The sequence below is a fragment of the Aotus nancymaae genome, unplaced genomic scaffold (genome assembly GCF_030222135.1).
Source record: "Aotus nancymaae isolate 86718 unplaced genomic scaffold, 86718_ANA_hifiasm-v0.15.2.pri h1tg000007l, whole genome shotgun sequence".
Taxonomy (NCBI): Eukaryota; Metazoa; Chordata; class Mammalia; order Primates; family Aotidae; genus Aotus; species Aotus nancymaae.
The window spans coordinates 2730756-2748265 of record NW_026988418.1 but is presented as its reverse complement, the minus strand read 5'-3'; the positions used below and the strand labels follow the sequence as shown (position 1 = coordinate 2748265).

The following is a 17510-nucleotide window of genomic DNA, read 5'->3' as shown; positions in this document are numbered from 1 at the left end:
TGTGAGGAAAGGTGCAAGAAAATAATATTAATTTTTAAAGAGCCAAAAATTAATGATTCTAATACAAATTTCCTTGTCAGCCATTTAAAGATTGTCAAGGAACCTGATTATAAATTATTTGAAATAGATTAAATAGAATGAAACTGATTTCAGAACGTTTCTTCAAGAGTTCAGAGTATCTAGATGTTCTTACGAGCCCTCAAAAGAATGCTGAAAGAAAAAGTAAAGTAGGGAAATAACTAGATACATGATTTTCATTTGAAAGTCAGAGACAATGAGATACAGTGAAGGAAAAGTCTCACTAAAAGAAAACACTTGCATATGTATACACATGTAAACACATACATTCTCTCACACACACATAAAACCAAAGACATGGCAAGAAAAACAGCCAGAATAGCTGCCTCCTGGACTAGAACCATACTGGCCTGCATGACATAAAATTTCAAAACTGGTAAACCCAGACTCCTGCAATCATGATACACAGAGTCTGGCCAGAAAACCCAATGACAGTGGATATCCCAAATGACAAACTGAGCCCAGCTGCTGGTTCAGTCTGACCTTCACCAGGGCTTCCTGCTCCATCTGTTGAAGATGGCCCTGCAAGGCATCCGCCTGAGCTGCAGTCTTTTCCAAAATGTCCTGGAAGGACCTCTGCAGTTCATTTAGAAGCCTCAGCATCTGTCGATTCTGCTGAAGAGACAAGTCCTGGGCATGTTCCGAGATAAAGAACTGAACATCGAAAGCAAGAGCATCGAGCTGAGATTTCCTTTCAGCCATAGGCTGTTTCAAATCCTAAGGTAAATAGAAAAAGGAAAGCAAAAACAAAGCAAAACAAAACCAAACCATGAATCTTCCATTTCTCAGTCCAGGAATAAAACCAACAGAACCAGAGAGGCTAATCTCCTGTATTTTCATAACTGGCACTCATGATTCCAGGGCCAAACCAGAATTAAAGTCTCTCTCACTTTTGGTCTCTCCAAACTCCTCATAAATTAGAATTAAGTTTCCTTAACAAAAAGAAAGAAAAAAAAATTTTAAAAAAGTTTCCTTTACTCGACCTACCTTGATTTCCAAATGCAGTAAGCTTTCAATTATTTATGCTAGCATAATTATACTATTGTTAATCCAGAATATCTGTGAATTTTTTTTTTTTCTGGTCAGATTCGTAATGTGCCGACGTTGTAACAAGGTTCAAGGGTAGCACATCTCACACAAGCAGGTGAACACCCAATCATCATGCTCATGAACTACAAAAGGATCTGAAATTTTTTTTTTTTTTTTTTTTTGAAACAGAGTCTTGGGGCCGGACACAGTGGCTCATGCCTGTAATCCCAGCACTTAGGGAAGCCGAAGTGGGCAGGTCACTTGAGGTCAGGAGTTCAAGACTAGTCTGGCTAACATAGCAAAACCCTGTCTTTACTAAAAATACAAAAATTAGCTGGGCAGGCACCTATAATCCCAGTTACTCAGGAGGCTGAGGCAGGAGAATCCCTTGAACCGGGAGGTGAAGGTTGCAGTGAGCCAAGATCACGCCACTGCATTCCAGCCTGGGTGACAAAAGCGAAACTCCGTCTCAAAAAAAAAAAAAAAAAAAAAAGAAGTAAGAGAATCTTTCTTGCTCTGCTGCCTAGGCTGGAGTGCAGTGGTACAATCTTGGCTCACTGCAACCTCTGCCTCACTGGTTCAAGCAATTCTCATGCCTCAGCCTCTTTAGTAGCTGGAACTACAGGCGTGCACCACCATGCCTGGCTAATTTTTTGTATTTTTAGTAGAGACAGGGTTTTGTCACGTTGGCCAGGCTTGTCTCGAACTCCTGGCCTCAAGTGATCTGCCCTCTTTGGCCTCCCAAAGTGCTGAGATTACAGGCATGAGCCACTGTGCCCAGCTATGAATTTTTTTTTTTAAAGTTTTGGAAAGTATAACATGAATTTCTGATCTGAGATGTACCTAACCCCTTGTACTTTCTTAGGTTCAAATATCTATTTGTATCTGTCCAGCAATGAGTTACTTGTAGGCCAGTACTGAGAAAACATATAATTTGTTTGTGATTGGCTAAAATTTTTGTTTTTTGAGATAGGATCCTGTGTCACCCAGGCTGGAGTGCAGTGGTGCATACAAAGCTTACTGCAGCTTTGACCTCCTGGGCTCAAGTAATCCTCTCACGTCAGCTTTCCAAGTAGCTGGGACCACAGGTGCACACCACCATGCCCAGCTAATTTTTAAAATTATTTGTAGACACAAAGTCTCACTACATTGCCCAGACTGGTCTCAAACTACTGGGCTAAAGTGATCCTTCCACTCAGCCTCCCAAAGTGCTGGGATTACAGGCATGAGCCACCACACACAGCCTAAAATTTGATTTTTTGAGTAAATAATGCTGTTTATACTATTTTTTAAACTGTGAAAGATTACACTCAGACTTTCTTGTATTATACAATGTTCCCTTAAAGTAATAAAAACTGTCCAAACACTAAAATCATCTGTTTTCATACTATTAAAAGCATGTAATTATACAGGATCTCTATCACTTTGAAACTGAGAGTAGATCAATTGAGAGTAGTCAATCCTGCAGAGAGGGCAGGGAGGGCTTCTTGAATATTTATCATAATGTTACAGTAGGTAGTTATGCAGCCATGAGCAGGGCATGAGAGGCCCTGCCCACCTCCACATCACCTGATGGTCGCCTCCTAGAATGTCAGGCGACCATCAGGTGATGGTCAGGTGGTTGTTCAACCGTATCACTAAAATAATAATTGGTTGCAGCCGGCACCAGGGAGAGGCAGGATCTCAATAGATAGTAAAACACCTGAAGCTGGTGATTAGCAGCTTCCCAATAAGATTTCAGGAGCTGGGCAAGTGGGCTCAAGCATGCGCACTAAAAGGCAACGTGGCCAAATTTAACTGGTATATGACTAGGAACACTTGACTGTTAAGGGGAAAATGTCTCGAGTGAGCATGTGTACAACTTCAGTAAACACACTGCACGTGTGGCCCCTCCCAAGTGCTGCCAGGCCACTGCACATGCAGACAGCCTACCCCAAAGGAAGAATCAGGGGAGGAGAAACAACCCCTTGAAGCATGCCAACACGTAAAACCCCAAGTCAAAGGACAAACAGCACACTTGCATCTCTCAAGTTGGCCGTTTGGCCCTCTTCCAAGTGTACTTTACTTCCTTTCATTCCTGCTCTAAAACATTTTTTTTTTTTTTTTTTGAGACAGAGTCACACACTCACCCAGGCTGGAGTGCAGTAGCATGAACTTGGCTCTCTGCAACCTCCACCTCCCAGGTTCAAGCAATTATTCTGCCCCAGTCTCTTGAGTAATGGGGATTATAGGCGCCTGCCACCACACCTGGCCCTAAAACTTTTAAATAACCTTTTACTCCTGCTGTATAACTTGCCTCAGTCTCTCCCTCTGCCTTATGCCCCTTGGTCAAATTCTTTCACCTGAGGAGGCAAGAACCGAGCTACTGCAGATCCATATGGATTTGCCGCTGCTAACAATAAGACAAAGCTTCCGTCCTTTGTGAACATAATAATTTAGGAAACTATCACTAGGAAAACAAGGCTTAGACTGTTGTTCTCTGCCTACAAGAGGATTCATATATTATAACTAGGGGAGGGCAACAAGGCATGAGATGCTCTATGTCTCTATGTTTTTATATATCATATTATGTCATGGGAATTTTTTACATGCTTGCTTCTTTGTAATATCTTAGCAAACAGATAAAGACTGGAAAAAGTCTGAATTGCTTTCCCTCAGTGATATCTTTGGATAAAAGGTAAAAGAGGAGGAGGCAGGTCAACTCTTTTGTGATAAAGAGGGATGAGATTGTGAATAGGTTGACCATAAACAAACTTTTATGTATGCTTCTCTTAAGATTGGGGAAAAGGGAGAAGATAGAACAGAAGGAGTGGACATTTCTAGTTTTCTTCTGACATTCTAAAATGTTGAAGGAGAGGGCTATCTCTCTATAGCAGAAGGCTGATAAACCACTGTAATACCTGATATAATCTTGAATAGAACAAAAAAGAACAGTATGGGGGGGAAACTCTCTGGCTTACAAGTATCTCATGGTCCTAACTTTTCTCTCATTGACTAATAAAAAGAATCAATTAATTTGGGGCTTAAGAAGAAATGCATCTTTCTAGAGCAGGGGGGTCAGCAAACTACGGCCCCCAAGCAAAATCTGGCCTGTCACGTGTTTTTGTAAATAAAGTTTTACTGGAACACAGCCATAGTCATTTGTTTATGTATTATCTATGGCTGCTTTAATTTTCAGTGATTGCAACAGAAATGGGTCTTTTGCATATGGTTCATAAAGCCTATAATATTTATTATCTGGCCCTTTATTTAAAAAGTTTGTCAGCTGGGTGCAGTGGCTCACACCTATAATCCCAGCACTTTGGGAGGCTGAGGTAGGCAGAATGCCTGAGGTCAGGAGTCGGAGACTAGTCTGGCCAACATGATGAAATCCCATCTCTACTAAAAATACAAAAAAATTAGCTGGGTGTGGTAGCATTCGCCTGTAATCCCAGCTACTCAGGAGGCTGAGGCAGGGGAATTGCTTGAACCAGGGAGGTGGAGGTTGTAGTGAGCTGAGATCGTGCCACTGCACCATTCCAGCCTGGGCGACAAAGCAAGACTCCATCTCAACAAAAAAAAATGTTTGCCAACCCATGCTCTAAATAACCCATTAAAAATTCTCCTGAGTTCAGCCATGGTGGAAAGCACTGCAGCGATTCCACAAGAACTTAAAATTACCATTTGACCTAGCAATCCCATTATTGGATATATGCCCAAAGGAATAGAAATCATTCTGTCATAAAGACATGTATGTGTATGTTCAGTATAGCACTATTCACAACAGCAAAGACATGGAATCAACCTAAATGGCCATCAATGATTGACTGGATAAAGAAAATGGAGACACCACATTTTACGGAATACATCCAGCCATATGAATGAGATCATATCCTTTAAAGCAACATAGATGGAGCTGGAAGCCATTGTCCTAAGCAAACTAACACAGGAACAGCAAGCCAAATATGGCATGTTCTCACTTATAAATGGAAGCTAAACAAGAACACATGAATACTAGGAGGGGAAAAACAGACAATGGGGCCTACCCGAGGGTGGGGGATGAGAGGAGAGACAGGATCAGAAAAAATAACTATTGGGTACTATGCTTATTACTCAGGTGATAAGATTATCTGTACATCAAATCCCCATGACATGCAGTTTACCTATAAGACAAACCTGCACATGTATCCCTGAAACAACAAGAAAAATCTCCTGATACTGGTATGTGCGTGCATGCACGCAGGATTGTATCTTGGTCAAAAAAGAAACAAAGGACAGATTCTAGATGCTCACTTATAAAAAGAAGATGAGATTGATAATAACAGGTCATTCTGTAGATGGTATCTCAGAGAATAGCTGAAAGGAGAAATAATTATAATCACTGAAGCTCCAGGGATACGATAATTTTTTTTGAGACAGAATTTCGTTCTTGTTGCCTAGGCTGGAGTACAATGGCACGGTCTCAGCTCACTGAAACCTCTGCTTCAGGGGTTCGAGTAATTCTCCTGCCTCAGCCTCTCAAGGATTACAGGCACCCACCACCCTGCCTGGCTAATTTTTTTGTATTTTTAGTAGAGAAAGAGTTTCACCATGTTGACCAAGCTGGTTTCTTACTCCTGACCTCAGGTGATCCACCCACCACAGCCTACCAAAGTGCTGGTATTACAGGTGTGAGCCACCACCCCTGGCCAGGGATATGATAATTTAAAAACCTAACCATAGCTGACTTTATTTATAAAATAGAAAATCAGACTTTCTAAGAAAGATAAAAATGGATGGGTGTGATGGCTCATGCCTGTAATCCCAGCACATTGGGATGCTAAGGCAGGCAGATCACCTGAGGTCAGGAGTTCAAGACCAGCTTGGCCAACATGGTGAAAACCCATCTCTACTAAAAATACAAAAATGAGCCAAGCATGGTGGTGGGTGCCTGTACTTCCAGCTATTCGGGAGGCTGAGGCAGGAGAATCTCTTAAATCTGGGAGGAGGATGTTGCATTGAGCCGGGATCGCGCCACAGCACTCCAGCCTGGGTGACAGAGTGAGACTCCATCTCAAAAAAAAAAAAAAAAAAAAAAAAAAAAGATAAATATGGATACTGGTTTGCCTAGCAGGAAAATAAAATTTGATACAACTCAAAGAACAAAGAAAACAGGCTTGAGAATGGGTAGAAAGTTTACCTCATACTGTTGGAGACAGCAGTTCAGGCTGTCAACATCTGTTTCACTGTTAGATCCCTTGCTGTTCAGAATAAGATTGGTATTGCCCACCCAGGCTCTCAGATCTTGAAGTCTGCCTTCTAGCTGTGTGTGCTGGTTTAACACTTTAGTCTAAGAAATAAATGGCAAATCACATTATAAAAATCTCCCAGCCACCCAGACTTGGAGAGCCTTTATGAATAAAAACAAAATGCTACCTTTTCTACTTCCACAGCATTCTGGAAGTGGAGTAGCCTGGAATTCCAAGTGTCACTCACAGAGCTGAGAGACTTTTGAAGATTCTTGGCATCTTTCTCTAGAGCCTTCAACAGTTGAGCAGGGACTTCTTGAGGCCGGCTGACGATAATCTGATTCACACACTCCAATTCCTGACTGACCAAGGTGGTCAGATCCTTTAACTCCCTGTCTAATAGCTGAGGGAATAAAGTGGAGTTACCTATAAAAGCAAGACTAGAAATCCATCTGGGAATCAGCTGTGAACACATTTCTCTCTCATCCCATGTTTACACACACTTTAGAGCTTAGAAAGTGTTTTTATGTACGTTCATTAGTTTACTTGGTTCTCACAATCACTAATTCATGAGACAAGGTAGATGTTATTGTTCTGGATTTACAGAAGAGATCCCTCATTGCTTAAAAAAAATGTGAACAGCTTTGTCCAAGGTCACTCAGCTGGTAAGCAGTACAGCCAGGACTTGGATTCAGGTTTTCTGACTCAGTGCAGCATGCTCCCTCCACTGTAACTTGCTGCCTCTCTAAGGTGTCACTATGCCTTTCCCCAAGGAGCAGCTGTGCAGAATTAATGTGCTACAAAATAAATCAACCCAAAGGATAACTCTTCCACTCTAAATTCCAGGGGCATGGAACCAAAGGACACAAGGCTATCCCCAACCAGGCTTCCCACTCATCTAGTCTGTAATATTCTGGTCCTCAACAGATAAGCCAGAAATAAGCTGTGATATACTTGATATAGTTCTTTGTGCCATCATCCTCAGCCCCTGTTCAGCCACCCTACTCAAGGTCAGACACTGGATATTGAGAGAATCAGTAAACCACTACAATTTGTCTTCACTGTGTTTCCAATCCTATGACAACTCTTAACCTCCAATTTCAGTGAAACAGCCACTCTTCCTCCCTCTCAAGGCTGTCTTTCTATGTTTTTAAGGGACTGGTTCCATCAGTTACCACTTCCTCCCTCTTCTAACGTCAAGTTTTCCTTTCTAATTTGTTCTTTATTCTCAGTCCAAAATCCATTCAAAACATTCCTTTCAGTCCATCTCCTTCGGGTAGTGTCTCACCTCATTCCTTGCCTCTACATAACATAAGGCTTCTGGAAAGAATGATCTGTATTAATTGTCTCCACTGTCCAATCTCTCATTTATTCCAGCTGCAAGTTAGTTTATATCCCACCACTCCAATGAAACTGTTCAAAGGCACCAATAACTTTTAGGAGCTGAATCTCCCCTCTAGTCCTTATTGTACTCGATTTCCCTGCAGCAGTTACTAGAGCCAACTCTTCCTCCTTTGGTTTCTCTGAGATGAGTGTTTCCAGGTCTTCAGAGATCTCCAGTTAGACTTTTTCAATGTATTTTTTTTTTTTTGTCCTTTAAATGGGTGGTGCTTTTGAATACATTTTTATTTCTTTTTTTTTAAGACAGGGTCTCACTCCATCTCCCAGATTGGAATGCAGTGATGAATTCATAGCGCAATGCAACCTCAAACTCCTGGGCTCAGGCAATCCTGCTGCCTCAGCTTCCTGAGTGGCTAGGACTATGGTATACACCACCAGTCTTGGCTAATTTCTTACTATGTTGCCCAGGATGGTCTCAAACTCCTGGGCTCAACCAATCTCTTGCCTTGGCCTACCAAAGTGCTGGGATTACAGACATGAGCCACTGTGACTGGCCCTAAGGATGTTTTTCTTCCTAAATAGTCTCTATTTTGTCCAAGTTTCTTTTTCTTTTGTTTTAGCCTCTCTTTTTGTATCAGAAGCTTTCTGGATGCTCATGTGGAAAGTAATGCCCTAAAAAGCTGACTATAAACTCTGCTCTGCTGGCTGTAGTTTTCACTGAGGGTGATGGAGTTGGGCCATACAGTTGGGAAACCACTTATATCAGTACTATTAAGTCTTTCCCCTTGGGCTGGTCAAACCATAGCAGGAGCAAGGACATAACTCAAGATTCAGTATGTGAACTTCCAGTTAAGCCTACCGATTTCTGTCTGGAATATTTACCTTCAATAAATGGCTGCTGTCCCTAATCAAGAGACACTCTGAATTACTTTCCTCAGAGGATGAACATTCAGTCTTCTGTTAGAGCATGGCACAAGCAGTTGCCAGGCTATGTGAAGTAAGTTGAAAATCTAAAGGTCTAATTGCTTCTTAAATAGACTTTAAACCATTTATAATCCTATTTGCATATCACTTTCCATCTCTGCTTTCTGGTGCTCCCAATCTTTCAGGCTTTGGGGAGTTCTGTAGTGTAAATCAGGTTGTTCTCTAGCTTCCTCCACTGTAAGCTGAGGATCTGGTTTACTCTGGCTTGCTAAGGTAGTTACCTCCTCATCCATCTGCTTTCTAACTTCTAAATATTACTGCTGTCTTCTTCTCTCTTGCTGTCTTTCCTTTGTGAATTTATGCACTAAAAAAAAAAAAAAAAAAACTTTTTCCTGATGTCTTAGTACAGTTTTAGGAAGTAAGAGAGATTAACTTATATATATAACTTACTATTTTAAGCCTTCAACATTTCTTGCTTGAATTACTGCAACAGTTTCCTAACCAATCACGCTGCCTTTGAACTTACTTAATTCAATCCAAAACCATGCAGATAACAATAGATTCATAGCCAAATCTAAGGTCTGTTCAAGTCTATCCTTTATAAATCTTATCCAGTCTATCCAAATGTAGCCCATCCCACAATTATCTGACAAGGGTCTGAGATTGTTTACCCTAGAATAGAGTACAAGCAGGTCCTAGTAAGCCTTGAAATCTTCAAGGAAGATGGAGGCAGCTATCTTAAAGCTGGTGTCTATAGTGGAAGTCTCTTGGAACCTACCTTGGCCTGACATAACAGATCCTGTAGTTCTGCCAGGTTTAGCTCCAAAGGTTGAATCTGTTTGGTCCTCATTTCAATGTCCCGTAACAGAGACAGATAGGATACTAGCTTCTCATCATGTTTTAAACAGAGTTGCCGGGTAAATACATTCTGTGGAGCCAAAAAGAAAGCTGACTCAGCTCTGGCATTCTCCTGTAAGTCAGCTTTAGAAGCAGGCAGAGTTTTTTGTTAGACAAATAGAAGCAATTTTTACTGCACATAAAGTGGGATAAAATAAAACATTTTGTTTAAGTCATTTCAAATCAATAGACAAAGGTGATTTTACTAATTTCCTCAGAGAGCAGAAAAGCTCAGAATTATCAATCTACAAGCATCATCTTACCAAAATTTCCAAAAGCTATTCTGATTTCAGGTTGCATCATCCTAGTATTTCTATTAGCTCATTTCTATTTTTAAACACTTGCAGATTTCAGAAAGACACTCAGAGCCAAAGCCTAATTTTCCAACAACTGTGTTACAAACAGATGATGATAAACTAAGTTATATCTTAGAGAATCATCTAGTGCCTTAAAATGTATACAGGCATACCATTATATATATGTAAACTCTGTACCCAGTTAAGAATTTTAGCATTAAACTAATTATATCTTTAAAAAAAAAAAAAAGCACACTACTTACTTGAGTTGCTCTGAAGGGCTCTGAGTTTACATCTCCATTTCCCTTTTCTCCAGCTGCAGTTATGAAGGGAGTTTGTTCACTGCCAGGGCTTTCTCTGAGCTTTTCCTGTGGTGTCTTTTCTGTCTTCATTGTAGAGCATACTGTTAGGGATACTGTCTTTTCTTCACTGGTCTCTGGAACAGTAGGACTAATGATGGCATTCTGTTGCCCTGCATTCTCTTTTTGAAACCCATCTTTGAATAGTTTCTCTGGAAGAAAGGATCCCAAGACTCTGGAACCTCTCTGAGACACTATGTCCTCAACGGATCCTGCTTCTGGACCTGTAACTTTAGGGTTTGCCCTTTCTAGAAATTTCTCTCCAGTTATTTCCTGTGTTGCTGTTTCCGATTTGAGAGTTCCACAAAGTGTATCATTACTTTTGCTGCCCTGATAATGAAGGCCTTTTCTGTCTGAGAATTCTAGATAACTGACTTCTTTTGAATCTGGTCTAGAAACTGTAATTTCTTCCAATTTAAGACCTCTTACTGAGTCAAAAGACACTTCTTGGTATGACTTTTCTTTACATTCATTAGATGAGGAAATTAGATGTTTGGTTTCCTTAGTCTTTGAAGTAGCACAGGAATCTTGATGATAGATGGTCTCCTGTCTGGTAGTTCCTTGGAAAGACTTGTCTGTTTTGGAAATTTGGGATGCATCTGTCACTTGGGCTTTTCCATCTGATTCCCGGTAGTGCAGTCCTTCAGGTCTTGGGGTCATAGAAGGGAATGGTTCACTCTGGGCCCCACAAGCAATTTCTTCAGGTAAGTTTTCTTCTGGTTTTAAAGTCAAGCAGACACTTAAATTGTTTGCTTTCCCTTCACTGGCCTGTTTAGAGCTGAAGAATGTTACAGTATCTTGATGTTTTACAGAAATTCCTTTAGGTGCCACCTGCGAAGAAGAGTCTTCAGTGCTAAAAGTAACAGAAAATCCCATTTCTGTATCAGCTTCTTTCCGTTTTTCACTTGAGGTCATTTCCCTAGGTTGACTCTTTATATGGGAGTCATGCTCATCTCTAATGGCAGTTTCCTGATACAACTTTTCTTCAGAAAGAACTGCTGATTTGTATGTTTTGATACTTTCTTCTACAATCACCTCCCTCTTCTCTCTCTTATTTTTCATCCTGGTATTCACTGGTTGCTGCAAAACCTGCTCACTCGGCAATTTGCCTGATGTTTCACAATATGATTCTTCGACTTCCAAAATCACTTCCCCTTGATTTTCTCTTATTTCTTCAGAATCTAGGCATGAGGTAGACTGTTTCATATGAGAGATAATTTCCATTTGTGTCACTGCTTTTTCCTGCTCTTCATTTGTATCCTTTCCCATGTTATTTCTAGACACTTCTTTGAGTTTAAAGTCACTAACTTCGGAGTAAGGGTGTGTCAATGACACTTGGCCCAAGGATTTTCCTTCAAGATTATGAGGATCTATGATACTGATAAATTCTTTAACATCTGGAGACATTCTTGGCTTATGTTGGCCCTTGCACCCAAATTCCTGGAAGGAAATTTCCCTGCTCTTTTTTGCCTGCTCCCCATCAGAAACTCTCACTTTAACCTTTTCTTGTGCAGAATGATTTTCAATTTGAAGTAATCTCTCACTCTCTTCTCCTTTATTACAACTCATTTTAGCAGTCTGATTACAATCAATTAACAGATCCTTTTTTAGAATTTCATTCTGTAATGCACACACTTCAATCCCCTCTTGCTTTACAATTTGAGCCCTGTGATCACTGAACTCTGAAGTATCTCTTTGTATCGTATTTGCCAGTTCAGGGCTGATGAATCTTTTCTCAATAGCTTCCTCTAAAGTCACTCTCTGATCACTAAATATGTCAACAATTCCTCCATTTAACACCTGATGAGATGCAATAATTCTGACCATGTTTTCATCCACCAGTTTCTCTTCCAAAGCTGATGCCAATGTCAGTCTTTTTCCGGTAGCAACATCTATGATTCCACCAGTATTTGCCTGGGCTTCCAGAACCTTCAGTGTAGATGCAAAGTCTACTTTTCCAAGTTGAATTGCTTCAGACAGTGTAAGTACTTTGTTGCTCACCCCATCTTTAATGTCTGAGAAGGGAATTATTTCGAGATATCTCTGTCCAGATTCAATATCAATCTTACATTTCTTGACTAATTCTGAGTAGGGGACAATTCTGCAGTTCTCAGGATCTACAATGCCATGCGTCATTCCTGGAGACAATACTGCTTCACGAGCTAACAGTCCTTCTTTTTTAGCTTCTGCCAAGGTCAATCTCTGACCAGAAATGAGATCCACAAAGTTTCCAGTAAAGGCCTGAACCTCCTGGATTTCACTTTCCAGGTCTGGAGTAATAAGATCTAATTTTATGGCTTTAGGGAGGGAAACAGTTTCCTTTGTTTCAGGATTTAAAAACTGATGGATTTTTAAGCTCTCAACTTTTTTAAGATTCTTGGCTAAATCTTCACCAATTAAGCCATGTCTGAAGGCATTATCAACAGAAAGTCTCATCCCAGATATATGGTGAATGATACCTCCATCTACCACCTGCTTAGATAACAAACGAATGGCCTCCTCTCTCTCCAAAAGACCTCTGTCAATGGACTGCATAACTGTTAAGGGGGCTTTACTAACAGGGTCTATAAGTCCTGTTGTTTCCATTTGTAAACTAATTAATCTCTCTCTAACTGTTTTTTCAGCATCTCTACCTTTGGAAGCTTTCTCTAGATTTATAAGCTCTGGCTGGTCAGCAATGTCCACCAAGCCCAGAGTTGAGGCCAAAGTTACTGAAACTTTTTTGCCTCGTTTCAGATCAATAATTCCACCAGTCACTACTTGCCTCTCTAAAATTCTGGTGGCTGTTTCCTTGTCAAGAAGTCCAAGTGTAACTGCATCCTTTACAGAGCATAGTGTGTGGGTACGAGGGTCTAAGATACCACTTATAGCTTTGTCTGCCATGAGGACATTATGTAATAATTTCTCATCCATCAGACCTTCATCAATGACTTCTTCAGTTGTCAAAGACTCACAGGTCTGAGAGTCAAAGAACCCCCGAAACATGTTCAGCTTCTCCATAAGCTTCACAGCAGTGTGGCTTGGCACAATGCCTTGGGCTATTGCTTCATTTAGTAAGAGCTTCTGACCTGTCTGTTCATGAAAAATACCACTATCTAGTAACTGTGCAGATAATACATTCAAGGTAGCCTCTTCAAGCAATTCTGATGGATGACTGCATGACAGGGAAGTTTCCCTGCCATAATCTTCCTCATCGGTCTTTTCTAACATCATTACACTACCACCTGCAATGTTTTGTGCTTCTTGACTTTGTTTATAGTCATCCCTAGCCAAAAATGTTTTCTTTAACATTTTCTTTTTGTCCAGAGGGTGAACACTCACATCAGTTTCAGACTTTAGTTCTAATTTTATACCTAGAGTTTTCTTTACCTGAACTTGTGGCTTTTTGCTTTGGGGTTTAATGTGAGATCCTCCAGTTTCATCATGAATATATTCAGTCTCAAGAGTGTGTACTTGTTCATTCTGATATATAAAGGAAGTATTTCTGAGAGGTTGATGTTGATGCTCTTTCTTTGGTGTTTCAACAGAAAAAATATCTTTGTCAACCACCAAAAGCACACCTTCTGCCTCCTCAGGAGGTACGGTCAGGAGGGGTCCCCTGCTGACATTTTCTCTGATAGATACTGCTGTTTGGTCTTCCCTTTTGGTACCTATCAACTGCCTTTGCACCTCTAATTTGACTTTATTTATTACTTTCAAAGCGTCAACATTTGTATTTCTCACCTTTTGTTCTCCTACAAACAGATCCTGTTCAGGGTTCTCTACAGAAGAACCTTCTGTTTCTACAGTGGTCTTTTTGCCTTCTTCTGTAGTGCAGTCTTTCTGATTAGGATATTCTTTATTCTGAGAAGAAAACTGGAACTCAGGCAGCCTCACAGTCCACCCATCGCTGAAAGTTCCTGAGATTTTCACATTAGCTGATTCTCGCAATCCCTCAGGAGTGTTTTGCCTTTGATGCCCAATTTCAACCACTTTTGGAAGACTTGTTTGATATTCATCTCTGGATGTTAATGTCTCCATCAGCTCTTCGTCTAACAGAAGCAGCCTCTGTCCATCATGCACATTAATATAGCTGTGCGTCATCAGCTGGAACAACAGATTCTCACTCTGGCTTGCTATGCCCTTAGATTGGCTCTTGTCGCACGGTAGAACTGCTGCTCCAGGATTAATATTTCGTTCTGCAGAGTCTGCTAGTTGCATGTTGGGCATCACATCAGGTATACAAATCAATTTTAAGTTATTGGCAAGATCTCTGTCCAGTATACCACTTTCTATTGCTTTCTTCCAGGGCAAAATCTCTGTGGTTGCTGGTAGAAATAGAGCCTTAATATGCTGTCGGTTATTAAGGATTTTATGTGCTAGTTCAGTAGACACCATACCTTGTTCTAGGGCATCTGTAATTGGGAGGATCTCCCCAGATTCAGGCCACAGCAACCCCATGAATGACCAGAGGGACTCCAGAATCACAAGGGCAATCTTAGCAGCTACTAGATCATTGCTCACTGCTTCATCTATTGTTAGCCTTTGCCCAGTGACAGTGTCTATGATGCCTCCTGTCTGAAGCTGCCTTATAAGGGTAGCACAGGCCATATCTTGGTCAATCAAATTATGTCTTACAGCCTCTTCCACTGTAAGTCTATGTCCTGTTCTTGGATCTACTATGCCACCAGCAAAAAGCTGAGCTTCCAGCAACCGGACAGTGACCTGCCTATCTATTAGTCCTTCCTGAACTGCACGGAAAATGCTAACCTTCCGGCCTGATTTCAAGCTGACCATCCCCCCTGCCAACTGTTTGACAGGCAGCAATTTGAATCCTGATTCCTGGTGGACAATACATCGCTGCATCAGCTCCAGCAAACCAATTTTCTCAGCTGTGTTAGGGTCTATCAAATTCTTGGATGTTCTAAGATGAGACTCTAATACTGAATGAAGCCATGCAGAAATGAGGCCTTGATGAAAAGCCTCTTCTAGGTTAACACAGTTTTCACTAGGGGAAAGACTGAAACCTCCAGTTGCCAGGTGAGCTTCTAAGATTTTCAGTCCAATTCTCTCACTAATAATTCTCTTTTCAATTGCTTCCACCACAGAAAGAGGGCCTTGGCTCTCAGTAAGCCTGCTTATTAAGGACAGGGCATCCTGTAGCTCCCGGAGCTGCTGGTACATCTGGGAATTAATGAGGTTTCTGGCTAGGCCCTCCTCCAGAGAGAGGTTTTCACTGGTCTCAGGGGCAATGAGGCCAGACATGATAACCTGAGATTCCAGGAGTACACGGCCTGTGTCTTGGTCAAGGAGGCCTTTTTGCATGGCTTTGAAGATGGGAAAGATCTCCACTGTGCCTAGGTCAATCACCCCAGCAACTGCTCTGCAATCCTAAAAAAAAAAAAAAAAAGAAAAGAAAAGAAAAAGAAAACTGAATCAGAGCCAATGGTAAAGGACAACTATTGAAAGGAGTCAAAGAACTATCATATATTGGTCAGGTGTGGTGGCTCACACCTGTAATCCCAGTATTTTGGGAGGTCGAGGTGGGCAGATCATGAGGTCAGGAGTTTGACACTGGTCTGACCAACATGGTGAAACCCCGTCTCTACTAAAAATACAAAAATTAGCTGGGTGTGGTGGCACATGCCTGTAATCCCAGCTACTCAGGAGGCTGAGGCAGGAGAATCACTGAACCCAGGAGGTGGAGGCTGAAGTGAGCCGAGATCATGCCATTGCACTCCAGCCTAGGTGACAGAGCAAGACTCTGTCTCAAAAAAAAAAAAAAAGGAAAAAACAAAAAAAAGGAAGTATAGTATAAAATTCTGAGGGCTGGGCACAGTGGCTCACGCTTGTAATCCCAGCACTTTGGGAGGTCAAGGCGGGCAGATCACGAGGTCAGGAGTTGAAGACCAGCCTGGCAAACATGGTGAAATCCTGTCTCTACTCACAATACAAAAACTTAGCCATTGTAATCCCAGCTACTCAGGAGGCTGAGGCAGGAGAATCGCTTGAACCCAGGAGGCGGAGGTTGTGATGAGCTGAGATTGAGCCATTGCACTCCAGCCTGGGAGACAGAGCAAGACTCCATCTCAAAAATAAATAAACAAATAAAATAAAATTCTGACCACAAGAAAAACCTACCATGGGATAAGCCCCAAAATGTAGGAAATATTCTGAAGCAAGCCACCCAGTGTTAATACTAAGAAAGAATTTTTCTAAACTGCAGAATGTTTAACATGCCAGAAGTTCCTACATTACTTGAGAGATAGTGGCATTAAGCATATCTGAGTGACAAGCTCTACAGGGTGGCAAGCAGTGAAAGTGACAGGATTAATCTTATTTCTAAGACTAAATCATCATAAAGGTTCTTTTTTTTTTTCCTGGCAGCTGAGTTGTTACACACTCCTTAGCAGATTCTGACTTCCATGGCCACCGTCCTGCTATCATGAAGGTTCTTAAAGACACATAACAGTTCCCCCAAAGTAAGAATTCAACTCCATGTAACAGATTTTTGGTGCTGCAAACCGCAGAGAAGACTCTGGAAGTAGCACCTCCCTGCTGATGAGCACAGCAGCACTGGTCCACAGAATGGTAAGAGAGATTTAAGCAGCCCAATAGCTCCAGAACAACTGTGTATCCCCGTAAACAGTCCTGTGTATACTACTCAAGCAACTATTTAGCAACTGGGGTACTCATACTCTTGGTGGACAATGTTAGATTCTCCGAAGGCAATGGCTCTAAATTAAATTAGTTCTAGGACTGGGAAGTAGCAAGTCAAGGAAGAAACAGATTGGGGACCCTTACCTATGGAACCACTAGTAACTTTTCTTCTGGTCCAGGCTAGAATGGGTAGTACAATAACCATGATTACAGCTATTACTTATTATTAGATCTATTGAACACTGACATTTAATTCTCACAGTAATCCTATGAAAACAATTGTTTGAATCTTTAGTTTGAAGAAATGAAAATGAGGGATAGAGTTTATGTAACTTGTCCAAGGTCACAAAACTAGTGAGTTCCAGAAACAAATCAAGGTCTGACTCTAAATCTTGTACATCTGCCCAGAGTCAGATCCAGAAAACCATGAAAGACAAGTACAGTAGAGTCACGTCTTAACACAGGAGTTAGGTCCTAAGGTTAGTGAATAAGGCAAACTTCATATGATGTCAAAACTGCCCTTGCAAATCCTAGAAACAGCTCCTTAAAAATTCTCATTTTTGAGGTATTTTATCACAGAATAATACATTCAGATTTTAAATTATTTAAGTGTTTAACCACTTACAACACTTCATCATTTTTATTACTCTCCAGCTTTTCAGCTCTTCTTGTTCATGTTCATTATTTTCATTTTCTGTATATAATTTTATCTGTCCCTCTTTGGTCAGTGCTACATTCTG

General features: G+C 41.0%; 1 protein-coding gene and 1 non-coding gene across 16 annotated transcripts in view; both read right to left on the bottom strand.

The window, feature by feature from the left end:
- Positions 1-17510, bottom strand: part of MACF1 (microtubule actin crosslinking factor 1) — a 329515-nt gene that overhangs the window by 139989 nt on the left and 172016 nt on the right. For 10 of the 15 annotated variants that reach the window (XM_064372195.1, XM_064372194.1, XM_064372185.1 and 7 more), the window contains 5 exons: positions 10036-15501; positions 9358-9507; positions 6502-6717; positions 6266-6415; positions 562-795 (listed from right to left, as the gene is read on the bottom strand). The exons of 4 other annotated variants lie outside the window; for them this stretch is intronic. In XM_064372195.1, coding sequence (XP_064228265.1) covers positions 562-795; positions 6266-6415; positions 6502-6717; positions 9358-9507; positions 10036-15501 — 6216 coding nt within the window. The remainder of the gene's footprint in view (positions 1-561; positions 796-6265; positions 6416-6501; positions 6718-9357; positions 9508-10035; positions 15502-17510) is intronic. One more of the 15 variants, XM_064372191.1, reaches the window with a different exon arrangement.
- Positions 1159-1262, bottom strand: LOC135273525 (small nucleolar RNA U13). The gene has a single exon (XR_010341314.1). It is a non-coding gene; the product is annotated as a small nucleolar RNA U13 (small nucleolar RNA).